The sequence below is a fragment of the Metarhizium robertsii genome (genome assembly GCF_000187425.2).
Source record: "Metarhizium robertsii ARSEF 23 chromosome Unknown MAA_Scf_1, whole genome shotgun sequence".
NCBI lineage: Eukaryota > Fungi > Ascomycota > Sordariomycetes > Hypocreales > Clavicipitaceae > Metarhizium > Metarhizium robertsii.
In genome coordinates this window covers 1553785-1578795 of record NW_011942149.1, presented here as the reverse complement: position 1 = coordinate 1578795, position 25011 = coordinate 1553785, and the positions used below count along the sequence as shown (strand labels likewise).

Here is a 25011-nt window from a genome sequence, read left to right as displayed (position 1 = left end):
GCCTTGATATATTCGGGGCAATGTTGGTGGTGGCTGTAGACAGAATATGACACTATTCAATATGACTTGACGTTTCAAATTTAGATGCTGTGGCGGCCGTTGAAGTATATACTTAATGTAACGTTGATTTCGCAGGGCGTGGCGTCCCGCTGATCTCAAGCTAGCAATACGTCTGGTAGCTCTTGGCTCGGATCACTGATGAGATGGGCACCTGGGATGGTCAGTCACCAATTAAGCCGGCGCGTCGAAAACGCTTTACGGGATCGAGGCAGTTAAATGATGTAATTGTCGAGGTCAATGAACTGCCCTAGGTCAAGGCTAGGGTAGGCTAGGTTTCTGCCAAAGCGCAGCACAAAACCAGGGTCCAGCTGGGCTAGTACGTAGTGTTCATACGAACTGTAGCGACCCGTTGCGCAACATGGTTCGGTGTAGTAGTGTCTGCAATACGTTGTTGTGGTTGGCAGGGGTTCATGGCGTCAAGGCTGAGGCAGTGCAATCTGACGCCATGGTTAAGAATAGAAGTCGACTTTATGCAGGTTCAAGAACGCAGAATTTCGTGGCGGGTGTTTTTGCTTTATGGAGGGTGTTTAACTTCTGGCGTTCTCATGGCTGGATTCCGGAATAATGTCGACATGAAATTGGTGCCGAGTCCTGTGTCGCGGCTCGGGTGAGATGAGCATCGAGGGCCGAGGACAATGGTTTGTGTTGGGTTCGCCACAATTATGGTTCGGCACACGTGGAGATGGACGGGCGGAACACGGGGACCACGTCGGCGGTATGGTTTTTTTTTTTTTTTCCCCAAGTACTCGAGGCTACTGTAGCTAGTCTTGTGTTTTTAAAGGGCATCTGAAGTCTATACGCAAGTTTCTCATGTACGATGTTACATGTACCTGGGGCGCGGCCAGATTTAGCTCTGTGTTTAGGTGTTGGGATCGACGCCAATCACGCACCGGTTGGCGCTTGGGCTCAACTGGGCATGTCCGTCAGGTGCACCGACGCCCCCTCCCTCTGCCCTCCTGCCTTGTCGAACGTCCCGACGTCCAACTGCCACCAGCTGCTGCGGGCGGAATTCAAAACCTCGTATTGGCAGGCTCCTGGGCCATGGCTGCCTGCGCCACAGCAAAAGGGGGGGGAGAGCCTGGCTCCGCTACAACAGAAGAGTGAGCGTGGTTCGCGATGGCATGTTTTGGCCATGATGGCATCAGGGTTTTGACGCATTCTTGCGCGTGCCAGCGCCATTGCCTTGTCCGAGGTGGCATCACATCCATCACCATCTTTTGCGCTTTTGCATGTCTGACAGATGCGAGTGTTCCGTGCTTGTGGCGGTGGTGACACTATCATCTGGTGGCAGACCGTTGATTGCTACTGAGTACTCCGTACGGAGGACGTTTTTGTTATTTTTCACAGAGACACCGGTAAACGCGGTGAGACATTTAGTGGAGGGCTCTGGTACTTTGTACTGTTGTGCTGCATGTGCTCTGGACAATCGTGATTTCAGTGATGCAGCCGCTTCAAAGAACACGTAAGTCTTCGTTTGTATCTGAGTGCTTTATTTTTCTTCCTTTTCTCCCTTTGCTTGGTTTCTTCTCCTTCCTCATTTCTTTGCTTTGTAGGGGTTGTTTTTTTCTTTCCGATGGACACACAGACGTCGGGACAAGTGGAGATGGCGCGTGTAACTGCCATTACAGAGACAATTAGACGAGGCAGGACAAAGTACAAGAGACCTTTGGCATTGGAACAGTGGCGTTCTGCCTGGACGTTGCTACTGACATACTCTTTGTAATGGTTACTTAAGGCGGCATACTGGTAACCGTGGTGTCTTCGTACCGGGTACACAGTTGGCGACGGAGTGCAGCGATTCCATTGGCTGCGCTTGACTGCGGTGCCATTCACTTGGGTCCACGGTACTTGTGAATACTCCGGAGCCACGGGTTCCCGTAGATCAATACTAGTGAATGCTGCGAGTGCCTGTGGCTCGCGCCTAGCGTCTGCTGGTCTCCGGTGCGCCCGTCCCACCAACGGAACCGCCTGTACGCAGTCAAGTGCCCTTAGTGCCAGCAGCAGGACGCTGCAAGTTGGTGTGTCCGCCGCCTGGCCCTTTGTCATTTTGGCACCAGTTGACAGTTGTCTCTCCACTCCGAGTGAGTAGCAAGCAACTCCGCAGGCCAGTTCCTCCTCTGTTCGGTCGGCTTCGTCATCCTTTTCCTTCCCATCTTTACGTTACCATCCTTCCTTATTACCCTCTTGATCCCTCCCTCTCGTTTAGTACTCCAACTATTGTCCATTCGGCATCTGCGTCTTCTCTCTCTTTTTTCCTTGCCTTAATTTATAGTTCTGCCGGTCTCGCCATAGCCGGTTTTTCCCATCCGTGTTTTTTATTTATTTATGTTTTTTGCCAATCGGGCTGAGCTGCAATTGACTACCCACGGTCCACCATCATTCGCGAAGGCCCCTTTCCTCTTGCCACCAGAATTCGCCGCGACATCCAGCATATCGAACAAGTCGATTGTGGGCGACATACGTAGACGAGATAATCCATTATCGCTCGTGTTTCACTCCTTATTTGTTTGAGAGTGACTATTGTCGAACCGATTCAAATATCCACGACCTTCGAACGGTTGTTCTCCCGACGCTGACGGTTCTGGCTTTGAGCCCATAACCTTTTGCTTAGCGTCGAACCGGATTGCTCTCCCGCACGCAGTGCTATTCTCTCATTGTTTTTGAGCGGCATCGAATAAATTTCTCGGCATGCGTCTCTCATGGGGACTCGTCCTGGGTCTGGGCCTCGGCGCCAGCGCAGGTCGAATTGCTCCTCGCCAGAATGACGCGAGTACTACTGGACCATCTCCGGCAGCATCGTCAATAGGCGGCGGTAGTGAACCAACCACCCCCCCAAGCACCAGCAGCAGCAGTAGTAGCAGCAGCAGCAGTATCAGCACCCCCTCCTCTTCAGCTGGGGGCGGTGACACCACTGTTTTTGTAACTGCTACTGTTACCAGTGCAGGCGGTGGCAGCACTGTCAGCGAGACGACTACTGTTACTGCTAGTTCTGTCACAACCGTTACCATCACGACGACGGACATTGCTACTACGACCATCACTATGACCGATGGTGAAACCTCTACCAGGACGGTCTTTGTTACATCTACGCAAACTGTCAACATGAAGCGCCGCAGCGTAGGGAACGTTTTGCAATTTAACGGCAATGGACCTGCTCATGTTGACGCCCAGCCTACTGCTGCTACCACTGCTACTGGCATACCGAGCAGAGACCTGAGTCCGGAGAGAATTGGAATCGAGAAGCGTGCTGTCGTCACTTCTACAGTTACCGTGACTGTCGGTGGTGGAGGTAGCGCTACAACTGTTACCCAGACCGTCACTAAGAATGTCAGGTCTACCACGACTACCGTTGTTCATACGACATCCTTGGTTACTGAGACCTTCCAAGCCAACGCTAAGACGACCGTCACAGTAACCAGCACTATTGTCACCAAACTTACTGTTGTCTCTACTGGTGTTGTTGAGTCAACTTCTACCCCTACCAACAGCCCAAATCCCCCCAACAACGACGACAATAATGGCGGACTCTCCACGGGTGCCAAAGCCGGTATTGGTGTCGGAGCTGGTGTCGCTGGCCTGGCCATCATCGGCGCTCTTCTATGGTTCTTCACCAGACGTCGCCGTAGTCCCAAGCCTGATCCAGATGATTTGCTTGGACCTTCCTCTGAGGTTCCCGTTGGCGCTGGCGGCTCACGCCCCATGTCTGAAGGATTGGCGTCTACCCCAGGTTCTGTCCCTCGCCGAAGTCCAGTTCTGCCCAATGTTCAGCCCGAGGGTTATCGTGGAACAGCCAAGGGAGATGGCCGTGCCGGATACGCCAAACCTGAACCGTACGGCGCGGCATATGCCCCTACCCGATCCACCACTAACAGCTCATACCCCCCTCGGAGCGGCACTCTGTCTCCTGGCGACCAACTGCCACGACATCCCACCCCTGATACAACAACGGTGGCTTCAGTAAGCCCTCTCTCAGCCAGACCACAAACAGCTGAACTGGGCAACGATGGAGCTGGTGCTAGATGGCACACGAGTGAGGCTGCCGAGATGGCCTCGGACAATCCGGCCGCCGCCAAGTGGCACAGTGATAACGCCCATGAGATTGACAGCCATGCTGTCATGAGCCACCAGAGCGGGCCTGTGTATGAGATGCCAACGGAACACTTCAAATAGATGCCCCACAAATGAATGTTTGAAATCAAAAATTGTACGGAATCTTGAGGCTTCGGAAATCTTTCCCAAGGACACAGACATACCTGGGCATGCATAGAAGAAAGCCATGGATTAAGTGTGACATAGGCAAAGCATGATGGCATATACTCTGGGACGAAATGAGAAGACGCATCGCGACAGGTGGAAAGAGAATTAGCAGGGGGCGAGTGTGTCGAATAATATTGTAGTCTTTGTATATATAACTTTTGCGCAGTACTCCCAAACATGAGGTATCGAAAGGTACCAGTCGATTACCCAAGTGGATTGTTCCAGAAGCGTGGACGAGAATGAGTCGGGGGGCTGTATATCGAGGCATGAGTGATTGGACAGCGTGAGCTGTATTGGTTTAAAAAATTGTCTAGTTCATCGGCTCCAGGAAGCCTTGTGATAATGGATGTGGCGTGTTGTCCATCTGGTCCATTCGGCCGATAAACTCCGGTATCGGGTGGGGGCAATGGATAATTTTCTGACTCCAAGGCCGCATTGCATGACTTTTATCCCCGTGCGGAATGAGAAATGTGTGCAGCAGTTTTCGTCGTATTGTCTCGGGATGGCACACACGGCTTAGGACACACAGCTCTCTGCGACGCAGGCCATTGATCACACGAAACGTATCAGTTGTGCCAGTCGGCTGTGAGCCTGTGACTGAGCAAACGCCGGCCGCCAAAGGTCGCAAACCTTGTGCACAATTGCCTCATTGCGCAACGACAGACTGCCAAGCTGACCGAGATGGGATTGCCTGAAGAGCGTTCCGGCAACGAAAGTTCCAGCGACGGTGCGCCTCTCGGCGGGAGGGCCACGATGGAAGATTTGGCCAGCGCGAGTCGGGGTGTCGATGAGAGGAAGCTGGTCCGCAAGCTGGACTTGTATCTCATCCCGCTCATCATGGGTATTTACCTATTCAGTTTCGTGGACAGGTTTGTCCCTTGCCCCCATTTCCCCTTCTCCAACGGGCTCCTCTGGTGGCTAAGCAAAAAACAAACAGAGTCAACCTTGGCAACGCTCGCCTCTACGGGCTCGAGGAGGACCTGGGCCTCAGCACGTCGCAGTTCCAGGTGGCCGTATCCATCTTCTTCGTGACGTACATGGTGTTCGAGGTGCCGTCGAACCTGGTGCTCAAGCTCTTCACGCCGCGGCGCTGGATCGCCTTCATCACGGTGTCGTGGGGGCTCGTCGCGACGCTCATGGGCCTCGTCACGTCCTACGGCAGCCTGCTGGCGTGCCGGCTGCTCCTGGGCGCCTTGGAGGCGGGCCTCTTCCCCGGGCTCAACATCTACCTGACCTTCTTCTACACGAGGAACGAGCTCGCCCTGCGCGTGGGGTACCTGTTTGTCAGTGCGGCGGCGGCGGGCGCGCTGGGCGGCCTGCTCGCCTACGGCATCGGGCACATGGACGGCGTGCAGGGCCTCGGCGGGTGGCGGTGGATCCTGATCATCGAGGGCATCCCGAGCGTCGTCCTGGGCGTGGTGACGTACTTTGCGCTGCCGAACGATGCCGAGACGGCGTGGTTCCTGGACGACGCTGAGAAGGCGCTCATGGAGGTCAGGAGGAGGAGGGAGTATGGGAGCACCAAGGGCAGCGGCGGCATCGAGAAGAGGGATGTGCTGAGGGCCGTGACGGACTGGAAGGCCTGGGCTTTTTACGTTGCGCAGTTTGGGGTTGATACTATGCTTTATGGTGAGATTTCTTGCCCCCTGCCCCTTTCCCAGCGCCCCCCCTTCTTTTTTTGGCCCAGCTTGTTTTTGATTGTCATTTTTATCTTCTCCTCAGTCACTGTTTGGCATTCCGGCTTTGCTAATGCGTAGTCCAGGCTTTTCTACCTTCTTGCCGACAATCATCCAGGCGCTGGGGACGTGGACGACGGCGCAGGTCCAACTCCTTACTATACCGTGTTACTTTCTCGGCGCGGCGGCTTACATGGGCACGGCATTCTTGTCGGACCGTATGCAGATGAGGGGTCTATTTTGTGTCATTTTCGGCTCCATCAGCGTGGTCGGCTACGGAGTGCTGCTGGCGGACGTGGCGACTAGTGTGCATTATTTTGCGTGTTTCCTGGTAGCAGGCGGGCTATACGTTGTTGTTGGGCTACCATTGGCATGGGTTAGTTTTTTTCTGTTTCTTTTTTTCCCCGTCGGCCTCGCGGACATCTGGCTGAGAAGTATGCTGACGACTTAGTTGCCAAACAACTCGCCGCGGTACGGCAAGAGAGCAACGTCGACGGGATTGCAGCTTACTTTTGGCAATGCCGCCGGCGTCATGTCGGCTTTTATTTAGTAAGTCTCTGGCTGCTTAGCAAACCCTTTCAACGCGTATTTATTTGGTATTATCCTTTTGGGATGTTGGCGAGCGTGGTCATGTTGACGTTTTCCAAGCCCCAAGCCCGATGCCCCGAGATATATTCGCGGCCATGCTGTCTGCCTGAGCATGGTGGGCATGGGCACGGCGATTTACGGGTTTCTGTGGTTTTGGTACTGGAGGCAGAATAGGAGGCGGGAGGCCGGTGTGATGGAGGAGAAGTTTAGGGATATGGAGGAGGAGGAGTTGATGGAGCTGGGGGATGATAGCCCGCGGTTTAGGTATATGATATGATGGGGCTATTTGGTGTTGGTGATGAAGGACGGGATTCTCCCACTCTTTTGGCGGCTATAGAGGTCGCCTACTGGTGAGTATTGCGATGGATGCCCAGTGGTGTATATTCGCTCGAGTGGCATTTGCGTAATCGATAACCCGGCACGGATAGTTCACCGGCACATTTTACTCTGGCAGGAAAACCAATAAATGCGCGACACTCATCTCCCCAAATTGAGATGGCTACGGGACACGCATGGCTGGCATCCGATAGATGGCAACGTCGATTGCCACCTCAACACGGACAAAGCCATAAATTGGAACCCCCATACCGAAGGCTATCTGCGGCTCGAGAATCCATCTCAATCTATTTCCCGGCCCAAAGCTCTCCTGCGCCCTGGAGTCGAACCCGACCAGACCAGACCAGCCACGCAAGCCCACGCGCTCAGGAATTGATTGACAACAAAAACCACATGGCCAGCCACAGCAAAGGGGCAAGGGGGAAAGGACCAAAGCGGCCTTGGCACAAAATTGCCAGCTGCCGCCCGGAATTGGCACCAATTGTCTCTCTCTTGGAGCGTGGTATGTGGAGATGTCAAGGGAGGGAGAAGCAGACGCCACAACATAGTATTGCCCTCGGCGTGCCAGTCGTGGGTGAAGCAGACACGTAGAGAGCTTCTGCACCGAATAGTCGGTCTTTGACTGGACGAGGGCGCCGCGATTCGACGAGTATTGCATACCGTTTGCAGCCCGTCGGCGAGCGCAGAAAGTGGTATAGATATAAGGAGTTGACGGTTCTTGCGAAGATGCCTCCATTTGTACAGCCCAAGTCGAACTGACACACTCTGTTTTCTCCTTGTTCTCGATACGAAAAAAAAAAGTCTCAAACATTGGTGAATTGAGATATCTCGCCGGTTTTCTTTTTCCCATGCAGGAAGCGCTCACCCCCGGCTTCCTTCAGTTCTCCCACGCGGCCCCCAAACAGACACCGAATAGACTCATCATGGCGGGAAAAATGGCCAACCTGTTCGCCCTGCTGATTAGCCTGGTTGGGCTGGCGCTGGCACAGACGCAGACGCAGACGCAGATGCAGACACAAACACAAACACAGACGACGGCGGTTGACGCAGCCGGAACCATGGGCATGACGTCGACCGTCGCCATGACAGAGGCGACGACTACGGCAAGGGCATCCGCGTGGGAGAAGACGGCCGGACCGGTGATTACAAAGGCGGGCGGCAATTCTACGACGAGTTCGCGGTACACGAGGGAGCGGACGGGCCGGCCGACGACGACGATCCCCAACCCGCTGATGCACAATGCCGGGCGGAGGCCGTCGCAGCCGGGGCTGGGCAAGCTCTCCGTGGTGGTTGGGCTGGCTACGTACGGGCTGATCCTGATGTGAGGCCGCGGCTGGCGAGGAGGGCGTGAAAGGCTGGCTCTTTCGTGGCCCTGCGCAAGGGGGAGGGAGGAAGTGTGAGGTGAAGTGAAGTGAAGCCATCGTGGGCGGCGGACGCGGCAGCGGCAGCGGCTTGTAAATTTCAGCGAAATGGTTGGTTCATGGGGCACTATGCCGTTTTATTTATTCAAAAGGACCAGCATCCGTCATGTTTGTGTGCCTTGAACCGCGTCGGAACCGGTGACGGTGATTCGTAGACGGATACGACCAAGGGAGAGAGAGAGAGAGACAAGCCACATCCATGTATGCAAACGGCTCCCCGAAAATCGTCGCTTGTCGACCTGTCGCCTTTGTCGGAGTTTGTCGTACAACCCGCGCAAAATAAGCTGCTGTTACACGAGGCAAGAATAAATAATAATAGTAATAAAAAATGGCCGATTATCGGCGGAGTGATTCCCATCTTTTTCGTCGGAAATCACAAATTACGCATGGGCATGTCGATATGCAACCAGGGCCCTCCATCCCTCCATTCCTCCATCCCCCGACAAAGATCGCACTGCTTACTGCCTCGGTAGGCCCTCTGTTTTTCGGGGTTGTACCGCTGTCTTTGGAGAGGTTCAACCTCTTGGGAACAAGACTCGTGATGATGCGCGGCCGACACGCTTCGGCGCTGCCTTTGATGGCGCTCCACTGGATACTGGTTGACGGGTGTGGCCGATGGCACTTTGGATCTTTGCAAGAGAAAGCATAAAAAGACATGCGTAGTTCCAAGCTTGGGTGCTTGCCATTGACGCTGTCTGTCTTGCTTGCTTCTTCACGATACCGAAAAACCCCCCATCTCACCACCAGGCGTGACCACTGACGAGAATAATAACCCCTACACAAAGACGTAAAAAAACACCGCCATGGCCCCGGTAGTACACGTCGTCCTCTTCCAGTTCAAGGACGGCCAGACGCCAGACCAGCGCCGCGATGTGAGTGCGTTCCTTTCCTTTCCCAAGGCCCCCTATCGAGACGCTGTTCCTCGCTGACCGCCAACCCTCGCTTCTTCCTCCAGCTCTGCGACAAGATGCTCGGCCTGAGGAGCAAGTGCCTCCATCCCGCCTCCAAGAGGCCCTACATCAAGTCGTCCATGGGCGGCCTGGACAGGAGCATCGAGGGCTGCCAGGTAAGACGCGCCCGCGCATTGCATTTCCCAGGTCCTTGTGCTGAAACGAGCTCGGCAGCACGGCTCTACGCACGCCTTTGTCGTCGAGTTTGAGAGCGAGCAGGACCGCGACTACTACGTCAACGAGGATCCGGCGCAGGCCAGTTTCGTGCTCGAGGTGCTGCAGAAGCTGGACAAGGCGACTATTCTCGACTTTTCGCCGGGCGTATTTTGAGCGACGCCGTCTGGACTCTGGCGGGTATGGGCAAAAAATCAGTGCAGGGTTTTGTTTTGTTTCGCATGGAGAGATGACATTTGGGATTGATGAGGCGGCATGGTTGGCGGGTTGGGCGGAATCGTGATATTTGAATTGTGGCGCCAACGGCTCGGCTGTTTTTTCCCTCTTTGTGTTTCTTTTGTTGTCAATGGGACTTGCACGGCGTGACGACGGCAATATATGGACTGGACTGGGTTTATGATAGACGCATCAAGTTGGTTTTTTTCACGGGTTATACCACGGCTAGTCTTGACCACAAGCTGCTTCACGACGCTTATTTTGTGACTCTCTGTGCATCTTAAACGGACTGGCTACATGTTTCTGTGGCTCGTTCATATGCCGGCTGCCACGGTTCTCGGAGAATATCGAGCGAGTCGCAAGAAAACACGAAGCCCAGACGTCCGCCGAGGCTGCACACCACGTACCTAACCCAATCATCTCTACATGGAACATATATTGTACTGTACACAGCTAACCGCTGAGGCCAACTCATTGTGTGGCGTATAATCGTATACATGAAGTCCTCCCGTTGTTGTTGTTGTTACATGGACACACAAAAAAAAAAGAAAAGCGTCCTCCCCGCATCGCTCCCATGCAATCAACTAGGCACTACCTCGCCTTTTTCCTCTCCAACATATCCTGGATATCCTCCTTCCCCGTGCCCTTCGCCCCGGCACCCCCATCCGGCGCAAACGTCGTCGACACCTCCATCTCCTGCGCGCCCTGCTTCCTCAGCTCCTCCAGCCGCCTCTTCTTCTGGATATCCGCCACCCGCCACTGCTTGAAGTACTTGACCCAGGCGGCTGCGCAGTCGCGCTCGAAATCGTCGCTCTGGCGGGGACACGCGCGCCTCGCGGCGGCGGCGTCCTTGTTGGCGTCGAGGATGTCGTGGGCGTCGAGGCAGGCAAAGTATGCGTCGCGGGCGGCCCAGCACACCGCGCGCTCCTGGCGCGTGGGTATGGCCGTGCCGGAGCGGATCTCGTCGCCGCGCGAGGATGACGAGAACGGCCACCAGCTCATTGTGATGCCGGACGGGTACGCGGGTGGTTTGTGTTGTATGGAGTGGTGGCGGCGGAGCCGAGGAGGTGGTTGGTGATTGTGCGGGATGTGCGCCTCTGTATCAGACGTGCTCGGTCATCGGCGTCCGATGGAGTCGAATTGGTTCTTGAAAGGAGAGAGCTGGCGGATGCAGACTTTTGGCCGGCAAAATATTGGGCGTGTGGATGATGTACTCCGTAACTGCGTATTTGCTCGTGATATGTGACTGACTGGTGGAGCTTTGCCATCGGAAGCTTTCAAAAGCTACGGCGAGCAAGTGGCAGAATCCCGGGCGGTGAGCCAACAACATCTGCCAGCCACTCTTCAACGGCCCACTGTAGGCACCGAGTTGAGTGCAGCCAAACCACATGGCTTGAACACCATCACAACCCTCAACAATGTCGACGTCCTCAGGTGACTGTCCCGCCTTCTGCCACGTCTAGATTTCGTTCTTCTTTTATTCCGGAGCGCACACACGCAACATACATTTCGTCCTTCTACTACAGTCACCTGGATTTTGCCATCCTTTACCCCCACGACTGTGCATTCCAGGCCAAGGCAACCACATCGCGTCGCCTACACAAGCATCAGCGCCGGCGCTCTCACGTTCCTCCCGTCTCACCACCGCCAACTCTTCGGCTCACGCCTGATCCTACATATATCCCACCCACATCGACGGGGGCGCGCACCCTTCACCACGGCCACATCCCACCATGGCTCGGCGAAGAAAGCCCCCACGAGCCGGCGCATTATCTGAGCTCCAGCCGCTCAAGATTGCCACGCAAATAGCCACCCTCCAAGCACTCTACTACACGACAGCCGGCATCCTCATGCTCTTCACCGCCCTAGTCGCAGGCATGAGCTTCAGCGTCGACATGATACTAGGATGGGACGCCGTGCGCGGCGACACAACCCAGGGCTGGCTGCTGTCCTTCATCTGGCTGATTGACGGCGGCCTCTGCATGTACGCGAACCCGCCACTTTGCGAGTGCAAACTCGTGCCTCTCACAAGAGTTCACTAACCCGCAGTTTTAGGGCCGTCGCCATCGTCGTCCTCATCGCGAGGAGCAAGCTCGTGCCCGACTTCGCCCTGACCATCCACCTCCTGCACCTCGTCTTCACGACCTTGTACGCGCGCTCCCTCCCCAGACACTCCATGTGGTGGATGACCATGATGGCATCCGCCGCCGTTGCCGTCGCCCTCGGCATGTGGGGCTGCCGCTACCGCGAGCTGCAGCCCGTCTTCTTTGGCGGCGGTCGAATCCTCGGCTCAAACTCCGCGCCGGCCGCGGCGTCCCACGGCCAGGTTGCTGCCGAGGAGGGCCAGGCCGGTCTGGACGACGACGACAACGACGACGGCCGCGGCGGCGCCGAGGACGACGGCTTCTCGCGCGGCAGGGGGAGAGGCCGTGGCAAGGACGGGGCCGGCGAGTATGAAATGGTGGGCATGAAGCAAGCAAAGGACTGAGCCGCCGAGGAATTCTACCGCCGTGGCTGCCCAACTTGTGTTTTTCATCTTGGAATAGCGTGCATTGCTCGGCGTTTGGATTGTCCCATAATACCAGTGTTTTTATAAACCAAGAAAAAAAAAGAGCCAAGAGCTGGGGATATGGGCATCGTGGGTTTTTTTTTTTAACATCCCACCTTTTTTGATGTGAGACGACGCAAGCGGACCCATCATCTATAGAAATAATATCAGATACAAATGTCATTATTACTTCTGTTCCTTCCAGGTAACCGCTTCATAAATCCCTCTTGTGTCTGTCTATGCCATCATATCTACTACGTGAGCAGCTGCACACCACGTCTTCGATCCCCCTGATATAAAATACACGCTTCCGCCCCTGGCTGCCGGATTGTACAAAATTCCCATTCGTGCCTTATGCCCCCGCCACAACAGCCAGGTTATCATAGATGGCCCTCTTGACTTCATACAGCGTATTCCTCCTTCCCACAACTGGCAATCCCACGCTCTCCACCTCGATTCTCCCTTCTGCGGTCTTGCGTACAGACACTGACCCGTCGATAACGAGGATACCTTCTCCTCTGAACTCGGCTCCGTGCCCGGACCCCTGCATAGCCCTTCGCAAGTCGGCAAGCCGTAAATCTCCTACGTGCAGAGGCTGCGCGGCCGTCCTGGCAGCCGACACGAGATTTGAAGGGATGACGTCGAGGACAGGCAGGACGCCTGAAGAGTTTGTGAGAGCCGTGGACGTGAGGGCCACGGCGGTGGAAGGTTCCGTCTTTTGACGCTTATTGGAGGAGTCTTCATCACTGGGATCAGTAGCCTCGGCCGTGGTATTGGTCGCGAGGAGCTGCCCGCTGATAGTGACGATGGATAGGCCCCGTACGTTCTGCCACTTGAGTTTCTTGACGAGGGGGTCCGCGAGCTTCACGACCCAGGCGTTGGTGTCGACGCTTGCGTCAACCCAGACGCCGACCGAAGGGGTGAAGACGTCGACGGCTTTATCACCGTCCATGCCGAGGGCGGCGCGGCAGTCTTCCGCGAGACTCATAGTCTCTTCATGGTTGCCGCCGACGAGGATGAGTTTGCGGGGTTGGATGAGGGGGATGAGCATGTCTAAACTTCGGCGGTCGTGGAGGCCGCTGAAATCGACGAAGCCGATGCGCAGCTTGGCCTGGATCGTTTCAGTGGTATAAACCAGCTTGCAGGGACCCGTCGGCTCTTCGGGTTCTGTGTCTTCTACATCGTCTAGATCGTCGGCTGCATGGCCGTCTGCGCTGATGCCGTCATCACCATCTTCAGCAACACCCTTGCCAGGCTGAGGTCGCTTATTGGGGCCGTTTGCGCCTTTGATGACATCATCCCACTTTCTCTTCTTGCCTAGCTTGTCGTCGTCCAAAGCCAGATGACTGCCATCGGCATTGTCTTCATCCTTCTCCTCAGCTCGGAGATAGTCTTCGGGTCGAATCAATTCGCCAAAATCGTCATTTCTCTTTCTCCGAATGGCTACTGGGAAGCATCGCTCTCTACCCTTCTTGCCACGCGAGTCAAAATCGTAGACGTCCTTACGCTTGATGAGAATATTGATGCCCAGGTCTTCATCCTTGAGAATAACATTCTTTCGGCCTGCTTGGCCCATGGTGGCTGAGACCGTCAGTGCCTTCCCTTGTTGCTGACCATCTTCATCTTCAGAGTCTGAAGATGACTCTGAAGAGGCGTCATCGACAACATCAGTTGGGCCGTCAAGAGACCCAGCAGTGCCTGTCTGCTGGGTTGCTTGAAGCTGCCGTTGGGTAGCCAGCCATTGTTGATACACGGCAAGTTCGTCGCCTTCAAGCGCTTGCCGGGAGGCCTCGCGAATCTCCAGCTCTCGGCCACCTGCTTGGACTGTTTCGATATTGTCGCCGGTGCTAGTCTGCTCCACAGACACTCCGTCCTTTCTCTCCCTCCACCATTCCCATAGAGTTCTCGCTATTGAGGGCCTATCATCCTTGGCAATGGTCGGCCTATCCGTCAGTATGACAAGATTGTTTGGGTCCTTGGCAAGCCCCTTCAAAACGTCCTTGGAGAAACCCCACTCCATGCTCGTATCGCTTGCAAGAATCACCCGTCCCTTTGCTACCTCACCTTGGGCAGAGGCCACCTGGTCCAGAAGCTTTGAAACCTGTGCCTTTCTCTCCAGGAGTCGAAGATATTTGAAGTCAAATGGTCCGCCTTCTTTTTTTTCAACAGCTCCATTCGCCTTCCGTTGACCCTCGGCAAAAGCTTCGAATTCCTGAACGATGTTATCGTCCATCCATTCCAGCATGCTCCTGGCGTATCGCATGGTGCTCGACATGTTCCGGCCAGCAAGATACAACTTGGCCGAGGTCAGCACACCATTATCGGAAGCCGCGTCTGCTCTCCACGCATGTTCGAGAAGATAGGACAATTCCAGGACTCTGGCGCTAGAATCAACAGGTATCAACACGGTACCTCCCTTGGTAACACAGGTTTTGATCATCTCGAGTAACTGTTCGTCTCGTTTGGCGCGGCCGGCAGTCTGTGCCGATTTCTGGGCACCGCGGCTGCTGCAAATGAGGGCTGTAGGCTTGCGAAGCTGTTCTATTACTTCGGCGCCGCCGCCTCCCGCCCCTCCAAGCCAGGCTGCGCCTGCAAAGACATTTTCTCGTGCCTGGTTCCAGTCCACGGCATAAACAATTGACTCCAAACCATGTTGTATATGCCAAATGGTACCTCCAAGAGTGTGTCCGGAATTGTATGCGGTGATGGTAAGCCCATTCAGCGGCGGTGAGAACGGAGACGGGAGAGGTTGGTGTGGTTGAGAATATTTGAGGGGTTGGATCAGGGAGAAGTAACGGGCAATCTGGTCGGGAGTAGGCGACTGCAACAGGAGGTTCTGCGCCGTGGCGGCTGTTTGTGTGTAGGCGTAGGCTATCTCGGATAGAGAAGTTTGGCGAATGGTGGTGGAGGCGGCGGGCGTTGAAGAATAGAGGTCTTGAATCAGAGATCGGCCAAGATCGATGACGGGTCGAGTCGCATAGGCGGGTATACGAGTAAATAATGGAAAGTTTTTGCAACAGTGAACGTAGGCAGCGAGATGGGAGGCTGTCGCATGGGTGAGGAGGATCAAGGAGAGAGTCGGCACTTGTCTGGCAAAAGGCAAAGTCTCGTTGTCAGCACGAAAGATCAGATGATCAAGAATATATTCATGACTACGTCGAACAACTCACTTTTCCAGCTCCTCTAGCTTCCCAAGGTCAAAAGTCTCGTCCCACCCGAGACCGACGAGGACTTTGACTCCCCCATCAAGCTCCAAGAGTGACTGCGACGCCGTGGACTCGGACAGCGCGCCTTGAAGCGGGCAGAAGGTGAACATGGCGGCGGCTGCGGCACAGCAATGGTGCCAGAGCTAGAGGAAATGCAGCATACAGCGGGCTTGCTTACACCAACATGCTCTGGTCTGCAAGTGCTGCTACGGCGATGTGTCGTGCGACGGTGGTCAATCGGCACGGCCAAGCACTTGGAGAGCTCTAGTCGCGCGTCGGATCGGTTGCATGGATCTGGTGCAAGCAGCTTCTCGAGTCCAAAAAAGCGATGCAGGGAGCAAAAGCCAGGCTGCTCCATAATTCGACGGCCCATTGGGTGCAGCACCGCGGTGTCTCGTCGGATCGGCTCAACTTTGTCGCGTCACGTGCCAAAGCCGAATCTGATGCTGCTGCCAAAATATTTCGCGTTAGCTGCGAACTGGCTCGTGGGGCCTCCTTTACCATACAATTTTCTTAGGTAAGCAGGTCTCCGCAAGCCGTTTCGCGGCTAAAGAGATAAGCAGTACGGGTGCGTACCTCGCAACTCACAGGGTCGCAGGTGCAACGTCTATTGCCGACTTGCCGCCAGCGCATCCACCAGCCCGCCGCGGTCCGCTGGCTACCTGGGTGGGGGAACGCAACCTTCAATTGATTGGCGCAGGGCAAGTGCGATCCGCGGCCGTTAAGGAAAGAGCCGCCTAGGGACGATTTCCGACGGCGACAGCGCCAGATCCGATGGGCAGCCAGTCTCCAAGAATCATTCGGGCACGCAACACAGTAGTCAACTCGGGAGTCTTTTCTGTTTATCATGAGCAAAGTTCCGATGGCTTGCTCGCGCTACTTGCGAACCTTGGTCTTATCAGTAAGTCATCGGAGTTGTGGGGTTCCAAGCTGCCAACCGACCCCCACTTGGTCCAACCCCGGATTCTTTCAGATTAATTGCCACCAGTAATATGTAATGGATGCTGTGTAACGTCTACATAAGCCTGGGCTTTGGGAGGGAAGAGGCAAGAGACACTTGGGCTTGCAACAAGTATATACTCATTGTTTGGACACTTGCAAAACCAACAAATATTGTCCTGAGCCGCCATACGGGCGCGTCGCATAACTGAGCCCAGGCTTCACCTCCAACATCCACAAGCACAATCACTATGAGTTTCGTTGCAAAGCCTGTCATTATCAGCGGCGCTGGGGTCGTTGGCTTGACCCTTGCTCACGGCCTCAAAAAGGTAATACCATGTTCTTTCAAGCCAGCCCGCCGATTGAGCGCTGATGGCTCTTTGTTGCTGAATTCGCTAACTGTGCCCATTTGCAGGCCAACATACCCTTTGAAGTATACGAGCGCGACGACCACATCGACGCTCGCGGTCATGGCTGGGCCATTACAATTCATTGGGCACTACCGTTCCTCGTTGAGCTACTGGACGACGCCACCCTTGAGGCAGTTGAAAACGTCCAAGTCGACCCAGAGGTTGGCCGCAACGACAACGGCAACTTTCTCTTCATCAATCTTGAAACTCTAGATTCAAAATTCCGCATTCCACCTAACAAGAGGCGCCGGGTCAACCGCGAGAAGTTGCGCAAGGCTCTCCTCCAAGGTGTCGCGGATCATGTAAGATGGGGGAAACGGTTAGACAATATTGAGCTAGCCAATGGCGAGAATGGGGGCGTTCGCGCTCACTTCACAGACGGTTCTTCAGTAGAAGGGAGCATGATTGTCGGCGCCGAGGGAACCAACTCTGAGACAAGAAAGTTTCTCGTGCCGGATAACTACAGAAACCACCAACTTCCCGTGCGGTTCATCGGTGCCGCGGTAGACATGACCCCGGAACAGGCCAGGCCTTTACGCGACATTGACCCTTTGCTCTTCCAGGGCTGCCATCCCGTCAGCGGACACTTCCTCTGGGTGTCCATGATGGAGTCTCCCGAGGTAAACGGCACAAAGGGGACAGATGATGAGCGGTACAGAGTTCAGATCATCACATCGTGGATGGTCAAGAGCGAAAAGGACGAGGTCCCGCCGAGCGATGCCGAGCGTGTCGCCGAAATGAAGCGACGTGCCGCTGGATTTCACCCACTTCTTCGTCAAGCCGTCGAACAGATTCCGGAATCAGCACCGGCGCTGGAAATCACAATCCAAGACTGGCCATGCTTTGATTGGGATAATCGTGACGGCCGGGTGACGCTCGTGGGTGACGCAGCACATGCCATGACCATGTATCGCGGTGAAGCTGCCAATCACGGAATGCTAGACGCTTATAACCTCGTACAAAGTCTCAAAAAGATGTATTCTGGCAAGGCGTCACGCAAGGCCGCTGTTGACGAGTATGAGGAGGAGATGAGAGATCGTACGGGCGGTGAGGAAGGGGCTGTCATGTTGAGCCGACAGGCATGTTTGGATGCTCATGACTTCCATGGTTTGAATGAGAAGTCAGCAGTGTTGAAGAAACGAGCCATCAAGGCTAAGTGGTGATTGGCATGCGGTTGATAAAGGCACAAAGGACTGTTTTTAATATGAATGGTTTGACCTACGGCTAAACTGGATGCACCAGTTCATAATACTCAGATATATGTATCGTATCTATCATGTATATTTTACGAGGCACTCAAAGGATTTCGATGACAGCAATTTTCTTCATTCCATTCTGAATAGTTGTGAGTTCATAAGCCCACACTACACATTTCCATCAGCTCACTTACACCACGGCAAACTGAGAACAATAACAAGGAGAAATAAGCACGTGGCTGGCATGAAGACACGTCTCCCTCAAAAAAAAAAAAACTCATCAGGGCCCACAGAACTATACACGAGTGCTAAAATAGGCAATAGAGTATATAGTCGAGACTCAAGAGCACTAGAGGAGTGAATTTTGTAAGATACGGCCACCTCGCCTCCGATACACGCACTCCTCCTTACAATCCGATACCATGATGGGCGATGCGTCCTTGAAGATAGCAGCATGACGGTATACATTTAGTCTCCATGACCCCAGGAGATCCCGAATTTGCCGACGAGAAACTAAAAGCGGCGGCGCATCGGCGATTCATCGCCAATCGCCAATCGCCAGCTTATTTCTCGAAAACGTAAGACCACTTCCCTAGCCCATACCTAGCAATACCCCAACTCCACCTCGAAATAACGCAATTGCATAAACTTTGCTGAAGCGTGGCATGGCTCCTTTCCAACCTCTTACGTCATAGGGGCCTCGTGGAAAAAAAAAAAGAAGAAGAAAAGAACACCCGGTGGTTAACCTCGGTGTTAATCGGCAACTTCCCCCGCCCGTCGTTTGTGGGCTGCGGCCCCCGCGTCCGCGTCATCGCCAAAACGACCAACTGCGCGGGCGGGTGGCCGCACGAGTTTCGCAACGGTCCTATATTTAGTTGCGGGTGATCCTCTTATTTGACGATGCCGACTTCCTGTAAAAGGGCCCCGGGAGAAGGCTGGGGAGGTTCGGTCCGCCCCTGAGAAAAAATTTGACAACCGCCGCGTTCTCGGTAGCCCAATTCATGATCTCATCATCCCATTAGAGAAAAAGTTACATTTCACCACGCAATCGTTGCTGAAAGATACATAAATGGATGACGCATCATCATGTTGTATCCGGACTCTGCGCCGAAATATACTACGGCATGTTGGTGTGTACTTGTCCGTTCGGCAAATTGCGTTCCCTGCACTCTGCCACAACTGTACCAGGATCGAAAGTGATTGCCTCTCTTGGCAGAATCCACCTTGCCTTTTATGGGAAATTTTAAGGTTTCGATCAACTACCTTGATAGATATGTTTATACAGAATGGGGTTAAAGACTGCCTTCTTGGGCATGCTTAGCTGTCACGTTCAATTGCATGACTCCTTTCGTATGCATTGCGTGGGTCAAGATTAGTCAAAGACCATTTTTTAAAAAAAATCGCGCCTTCAACCTTGATAACTTAGATTAAACGCAGTGAACCGGGATGGCGGGTATCTGCAGTCAAAGGCAAAAAGTACCCTTTGCTGCCTGGCCCCTGATTATCAGCTATCTATCTCTTTGAAAGTCGAGCACCTTGTGGGGGCCCCGCTGCCACACGAATTGAGAGGAACAAAGGCAATACTAAGCAGATAATATGGCAGGGTAGCGATGTGATGTAGCTGTGTGTGCCTGACAGGGTTATACGTACAAGGAGTATTACTTATTTTATGAATAAATAAAAGTACCATTTATCTGTTATTATCTGATTAGCTACTAACCCCTGGGCTTGGCACTCCACAAGATGCTCGACTTTTAAAGAGATAACAAGACAGCTTGTAAGAGATTTTTATTAAATATATTAGACTTCTAAAAATTAGTAATAATTAAGAACCTAGCTTACAATAGCTATATTATTACTAAAATAAAAGGTTATATATATAAATATTTAACTAGGTTTAATATATAAAATGTTCAAAAATATTTAAATTAAATATTTAAAAAAATATAATTTTAATTTTTTTTTATATAACCCTAAAAAAAGTACTTATAAACTTTAAAATACCTACTATAATATATACTCCTTGATAGGCAAATTTATTCTGCCAGACTGTACACGCTCAACTATAACCCAAGCAACGCTATTCGTGTAAGCTTCGAAACGTCATACAAAAGAGAGTGCGCCGCCCTTATGCCCAAATATATAACACAGAATAGAATGTCCCAACCTTCCCAAGTCTCATCTCGGGCTTAAATACAGAATTTCTTGTCCAGCATTCGCAACGCTCTAGCATCCTCGCTGACACCGCATTTCTCCAAGGCAGCATTGCTTATCCGTGGGCTGCTACTGCTGGAGCCATTGCTAGCAGGTTTGCTACTAGAAGAGTCGCTAGCGGGGTGGAGCAGCGCTGACAAGCTGGATCTGTGACCACTGGGAAAGCCACTGGGCAAACCGCTCTCGTGGGAACTTCTTGGAGGGCTTACGCTGTGATTTCGGGTCGGTGGTGTCATGCCTGGATGTGGGATCGGCGCTGTGACAGAGTTGAGTGCTGGCAGCGGTCCATACGACCCCAGTCGTTCCCTGTGTCCGGGAGAGTCTTGGAGTCTAGGCGGCGATGCTCCCCGTTGGTATGCTGGGATCGAGGCGGGTTTGGACTGCGGCAGGGGTGGAAGTGAAGGACGGTCGTAGTGTGGCGGCGGTGGTGCGTGAGTATAGTGAGACGCCGGATATGCAATAGGGAGTTGCGAAGAAACTTGGGTTATGTGAGGAGGATGAAGAGAATGAGGATGAGTACCCGGCGGGAATGGAGCCGGCGCGTAATGTGCGAATGGAGGAGTAGCGGCAGGCGATGGTGGCCATCCGTATCCCTGCTGGGCGTAGTGAACATAGGCTTGTTGGTGGGCATGGGCGTGGTGAGGAGCAATCATATACGGCTGTTGCATGGGTGCCCGGGTTAGAGCAGGAGTCTGGTTCGTCTCGCCCATACTTGACTCTGGATACATGCCCTTTGGAGGGGCGATTCCTCTAAGAGAAGGATCGGAGCTGGGTTGAGGGAGTTCAGGCTGGCCTGGTTGAGGGCGCGAGTAGTATGAAATCAGATGAAGGTGTTGGCCAGTTGAGGTAATGATGCTGAAAGACTGCTTCATCAAACCGTCGGCTTTGTATCGATAGCCCTCAGGCTCGCCGTCATCGTGGTCCTCGTCGCTTCCACGGCCAGAATCAGGTGTCTTCCCGGCGCCCCGTCGTCCACTTCCAAATCCCCCCCCTCGCTTGCCTTCCATTTCACGATAGGTCAAGAAGCTGCCAGATACACGACTAGCACTCCAGGACTTTCCATCAGTCCACCGCCTCATGCCAGCTTCCCTCTCGTCCCATACAAAGACAGAACCGGAGCGAATCGACTGCCTCTCCTTTTCAGAAAGCCGACGCTGTACTCTGGGTAGCAGCCCCAGCCGACACGCCTCGAATAATTTGATGGCGTCGCCGGGAGTACGCACGAAGCCGTGGTACGTCTCCATCTTGTCTGAACTGATAGAATCCGTTTTGACGGTTGTTAACCGTACCTGCTTCCGCAGGACGTCAAACCTGGGGAGAAAATAGTCAAGTTTGGCGCAAAACTACACCAAAATGGGGTTCTGGAGAATGAACTCGAGGCGAATCACTCAAGTTTTTGAAAACTTGGTGAGTACCAGAGCCCAAATCGACGCAGCAGGCAACCCTTTCAGGTTAAAATGTACCGAGTGAACCGAACCAGTCGAGCCTAGGGAGTGATTGATCAGCATCAGGGCAAGATACTGGCATAGTGTCAAGTTCTTGGGATGATGAATAAAATAAAGAGTTTGGCAGCGACAGGAGTATTTTAGGCAGGTGATAAGGTGGTAGGTAATGAATGTGGGCGAGGCAGCAGGGAGACGAGCTCTTTTATGGGTGGTGCCAGGATGCTTTCTTGGCTACGACGTCAAGCAAGAAAGACCAGACGCAGCAAACGTGGAACCCGCCCATGCCGATGGCGGCCCAGAGCGACCGTGAAGTATATTGTGTGGGAGGTTTGCCGTCATCTTGGTCCGTGCCGGTAAAGTTGATCTGCTGAGATCCACTCGGCCTAAGTTTTCCTTCTTTGCTGTCAAGGCGCTGCCCTTTGGCGATGCGCATAACAACTTGAGACGAGAGGATCTGCCACCATGCTTCTTAAGGGGGGCTGTGGGAGACGTCTTGGCAGTCTCGTTGTAACCTTTTGAGTCCACGGGAGTGGACCACAGGCGGCCAGAGGCGATGATGGTAAAGTTTCCTGGTACACCGCGTGCCTTGACTCCAGTCCACACTTGGGGCGATACAAAGCTTGCAGCCGGACCAGAAAACATTCATTTCTTCCCGATCGAGAGCATTTCGAATCATGACTCACACACAAGAGATGCTGGGCCCAGAAGTAACACTATGTTGAATGGCTTGGGTCCACAGAAAGATAGTTGGTGCGCCAAAGTGAGACGTCGGTCCAAATGAAGGACGCTTCATCTCATTATGCTCGTGTAAGAAAAGCAGAGATGAATGAAAGCAGGGATCCAAATCTTATTTCGCAGGCTCGACACGAATTCATTGCATAAATGAATCACCGACGACTTACCGGCTATTGCTCTTTATACTATAATTTATTATAGTATGTTCGTGTACACTTTGTAATGGGTAGATATGTTCTGCCACAGATTGTGTAAGCCGATAATTTGTTCAACACAAACTGAGAGTGACGTTGCTGCTGTTGTCGTCGTCGCTGCTTTGCTTTTGCTGTTGCTGTTGGCCGCCGCTTTGAGTTGTTGCCGTGAAAAAACATAAGGGATGCCTAGCAGGATTTAACGGTAGCTCTCACACAAGATACCTCCAAGGTCGGTCAAGAAATGGATGTCAAAGATTACCATGAAATCAAGGAAAGAGATGAGAGAAGCAGGAAAAGGCAAAGAAATAAGGTTGGGGCAAGGCGCTGTGCGTGACGTGAGTGACGAGCAAGGGACAGGCAGGCCAGCGATCAATGTGAATGAGTGCCATGGATAAGTCGGCGCCGTACAGCCGAGAAGGGGGGGAGCATGGCAGGGATCATAACATAACGCTGGGACCACGGAGGGGTGTTGCAAGGAGACAGTGGCGTGGGTGCAGCAAGGCAGAGAGGAAAGGCCGAATAGCGTGCTCTCAGAGCAATAGGTGTCCTTCCCGCCTTCTTCCCAAACTTCGTGTTCTACCAGGCTTACCAGGCCTCCTCCAGGCATCTGGAGCTGGCGGTTCTTCCGGTGGCTCTGGTGGCTCTGGTGGCTAGGTGATGCGAGCGCCTCGCTCTCCCAGTTAATATCCCACCCTCGCTTTGTGCGAATAAATATTGCATCTGCTGTACCGAGTAGTATGTAGGTATGTACAAATACTCCGTTCAAATGTACGGAGTGGAAGGGCAGACAGCGCTAGCTTGGATTGACTGGGGACGCCCTGCTCATCCTCCGAGGACAAGCTTTTATGGGTCGTTTGATGGAGTCAATCTGGCTTGTCTGGCGCAGCTATTGCCGAAGAAGCAGGTGTGGCGTCGCCCGACCAGCACGCAGCGCATCAGAACGCCATTCTGACAACACACTAATAGTAGTTGCTGGTCGTCTTGCAATCCATCAATTGATAAGCGCAGCACTCCGTACCCCGTATTCCGTACAACTTGGCGCTCGATATGTATACAGTTTGTCGACGGGGAGGGTTTGCCGAAGTGCCGGCAAAAGCTCCTGTTGGGAACTTCGGAACGGCATCAACGGCAAAATAGGAGAAAGCCTATTAGCATAGGCTGCGGAGCAAGGCGCCAACTTTCCCATTGCCAACCCGAAAGTCGGGAGTACTAACTCACCTGCTGCAAGTACCACCCAAACCATACGATGTCATTTTTGGTATTCGCGGTACGGAAGGTCGACTCTGTTCGCCATAAGGCGTACGAAAGGAATGCCATGTTGGAGAGGCTTTTGTCTTCTATTTCATCCTACCGGCTTGACCGCAAGTCGCCCGCCGTGGCTTCCAGTTCGGTGAATGTCATGGTTGCAGATAAGTTACCTCCGGGATCCAACATTTGGTGCTGTTGCCATCCATATCTTGCGAGCCTAATGACAGCATTGGCCTCTTCAGCACCGACCCAGGTCCCCTACTTTGTGTCCCCAAATAAAGAACAGGCCAAATCAGCCCCCAATGAACAGCGTGGTGGCGGCTTTCTCAAACCAGACGGTTTCGTAGCCACGCCGAATTGCAAAGGTTAGAGGCCTCCTACACAGACGGTGGTCCGACAAGCAGTAAACAGAATATCGCAATCCATGTTCCAGGGGGATGTCAGGGGAAGTTGATCTGGAATAATGATTGACACAGCGAAAGCTTGAACCGTGCCGCTCGGCCGAGCCAAGAAACCAAAGACGGGAGAGTCATCAAAAAGCCAAGAGCTCTGACGCCTATGGCCACTTCGACGGAGTACTACTACTAGATAGAGTAGTCCAATAGCCAGATACCACGACTCAAGGTTGTCCTAATAACTCGCCCCCCCTCCCGGGAATAACAGAAGCTCATTGATTATTCCATGTCGGGCAACGCTATGATTCAGACACTGGACAAAGTTCTTTTGTACGACTACCACGTCAATGAATGGGCCCAAGACTCTAGCCCACTGTAGAAGGACAACCGTAGATCGGCTCGGTGAATCTTCATCGCTGGGAAGGTGGGGGGGGAGTTGGTGACGAAGCCTCAATCAAAGTTCCGTTGCCGTCCGCCATGGTCCGTTATTCAATCTTCATCTTCATTCAAGATGTGGTTTTGTCACTCGGCTTCTTTTTGCCGTGATTCTGGCGACGTAATATTGGGTGGGTGTGCTGCCAGTCTTGATGGTGGCACCCACCAATCAGAGGGCGTTTGAACGGCACAATAAGGTCATAGGTTACCCTCCTAAGCTTAATTTTTCCTCTAGCCTGTTGACGAAAGGGGCTGTCGTTGTTTGGAACCACAACCTGGCACAAGGCTGCCTGGCTGAGACACGGCCGCCATTGGTCAGACACAAGCCGTGGATACATACATTTCTCTCTCTGTCGGGAGTGCGAGTG

At 53.4% G+C, this 25011-nt stretch overlaps 9 protein-coding genes across 9 annotated transcripts; 6 read left to right on the top strand and 3 right to left on the bottom strand.

Annotated features, from left to right (window-relative positions):
- Positions 1–2748: 2748 nt before the first annotated feature.
- On the top strand, positions 2749–4230 carry MAA_04915 (uncharacterized protein; the record flags this gene model as incomplete). The annotated part of the gene is made up of 1 exon (XM_007823011.1): positions 2749–4230. One exon carries the CDS (start codon positions 2749–2751, stop codon positions 4228–4230), a length of 1482 nt encoding a protein of 493 aa, XP_007821202.1.
- A 768-nt stretch (positions 4231–4998) lies between these two features.
- On the top strand, positions 4999–6858 carry MAA_04916 (Major facilitator superfamily domain protein; the record flags this gene model as incomplete). Its single annotated transcript, XM_007823012.1, has 5 exons — positions 4999–5186; positions 5255–5946; positions 6080–6369; positions 6445–6542; positions 6642–6858. 5 exons carry the CDS (start codon positions 4999–5001, stop codon positions 6856–6858), a joined length of 1485 nt encoding a protein of 494 aa, XP_007821203.1.
- Positions 6859–7765: 907 nt separating this feature from the next.
- Positions 7766–8242, top strand: MAA_10641 (carbohydrate esterase family 1 protein; the record flags this gene model as incomplete). Its single annotated transcript, XM_011412359.1, has 1 exon — positions 7766–8242. The coding sequence occupies one exon, from the start codon at positions 7766–7768 to the stop codon at positions 8240–8242; it is 477 nt and encodes a 158-aa protein (XP_011410661.1).
- Positions 8243–9141: 899 nt separating this feature from the next.
- Positions 9142–9618, top strand: MAA_04917 (Stress responsive alpha-beta barrel; the record flags this gene model as incomplete). The annotated part of the gene is made up of 3 exons (XM_007823013.1): positions 9142–9210; positions 9294–9404; positions 9463–9618. The coding sequence occupies 3 exons, from the start codon at positions 9142–9144 to the stop codon at positions 9616–9618; spliced, it is 336 nt and encodes a 111-aa protein (XP_007821204.1).
- Positions 9619–10269: 651 nt separating this feature from the next.
- Positions 10270–10680, bottom strand: MAA_04918 (Cytochrome c oxidase, subunit VIb; the record flags this gene model as incomplete). The annotated part of the gene is made up of 1 exon (XM_007823014.1): positions 10270–10680. The coding sequence occupies one exon, from the start codon at positions 10678–10680 to the stop codon at positions 10270–10272; it is 411 nt and encodes a 136-aa protein (XP_007821205.1).
- Positions 10681–11411: 731 nt separating this feature from the next.
- On the top strand, positions 11412–12166 carry MAA_04919 (SYS1-related integral membrane protein; the record flags this gene model as incomplete). Its single annotated transcript, XM_007823015.1, has 2 exons — positions 11412–11662; positions 11734–12166. The coding sequence occupies 2 exons, from the start codon at positions 11412–11414 to the stop codon at positions 12164–12166; spliced, it is 684 nt and encodes a 227-aa protein (XP_007821206.1).
- A 412-nt stretch (positions 12167–12578) lies between these two features.
- Positions 12579–15542, bottom strand: MAA_04920 (Beta-Casp domain protein; the record flags this gene model as incomplete). The annotated part of the gene is made up of 2 exons (XM_007823016.1): positions 12579–15315; positions 15397–15542. The coding sequence occupies 2 exons, from the start codon at positions 15540–15542 to the stop codon at positions 12579–12581; spliced, it is 2883 nt and encodes a 960-aa protein (XP_007821207.1).
- Positions 15543–16622: 1080 nt separating this feature from the next.
- Positions 16623–17944, top strand: MAA_04921 (FAD dependent oxidoreductase; the record flags this gene model as incomplete). Its single annotated transcript, XM_007823017.1, has 2 exons — positions 16623–16700; positions 16787–17944. 2 exons carry the CDS (start codon positions 16623–16625, stop codon positions 17942–17944), a joined length of 1236 nt encoding a protein of 411 aa, XP_007821208.1.
- Positions 17945–20166: 2222 nt separating this feature from the next.
- Positions 20167–21435, bottom strand: MAA_04922 (camp independent regulatory protein; the record flags this gene model as incomplete). Its single annotated transcript, XM_007823018.1, has 1 exon — positions 20167–21435. One exon carries the CDS (start codon positions 21433–21435, stop codon positions 20167–20169), a length of 1269 nt encoding a protein of 422 aa, XP_007821209.1.
- Between the last annotated feature and the right edge of the window lie 3576 nt (positions 21436–25011).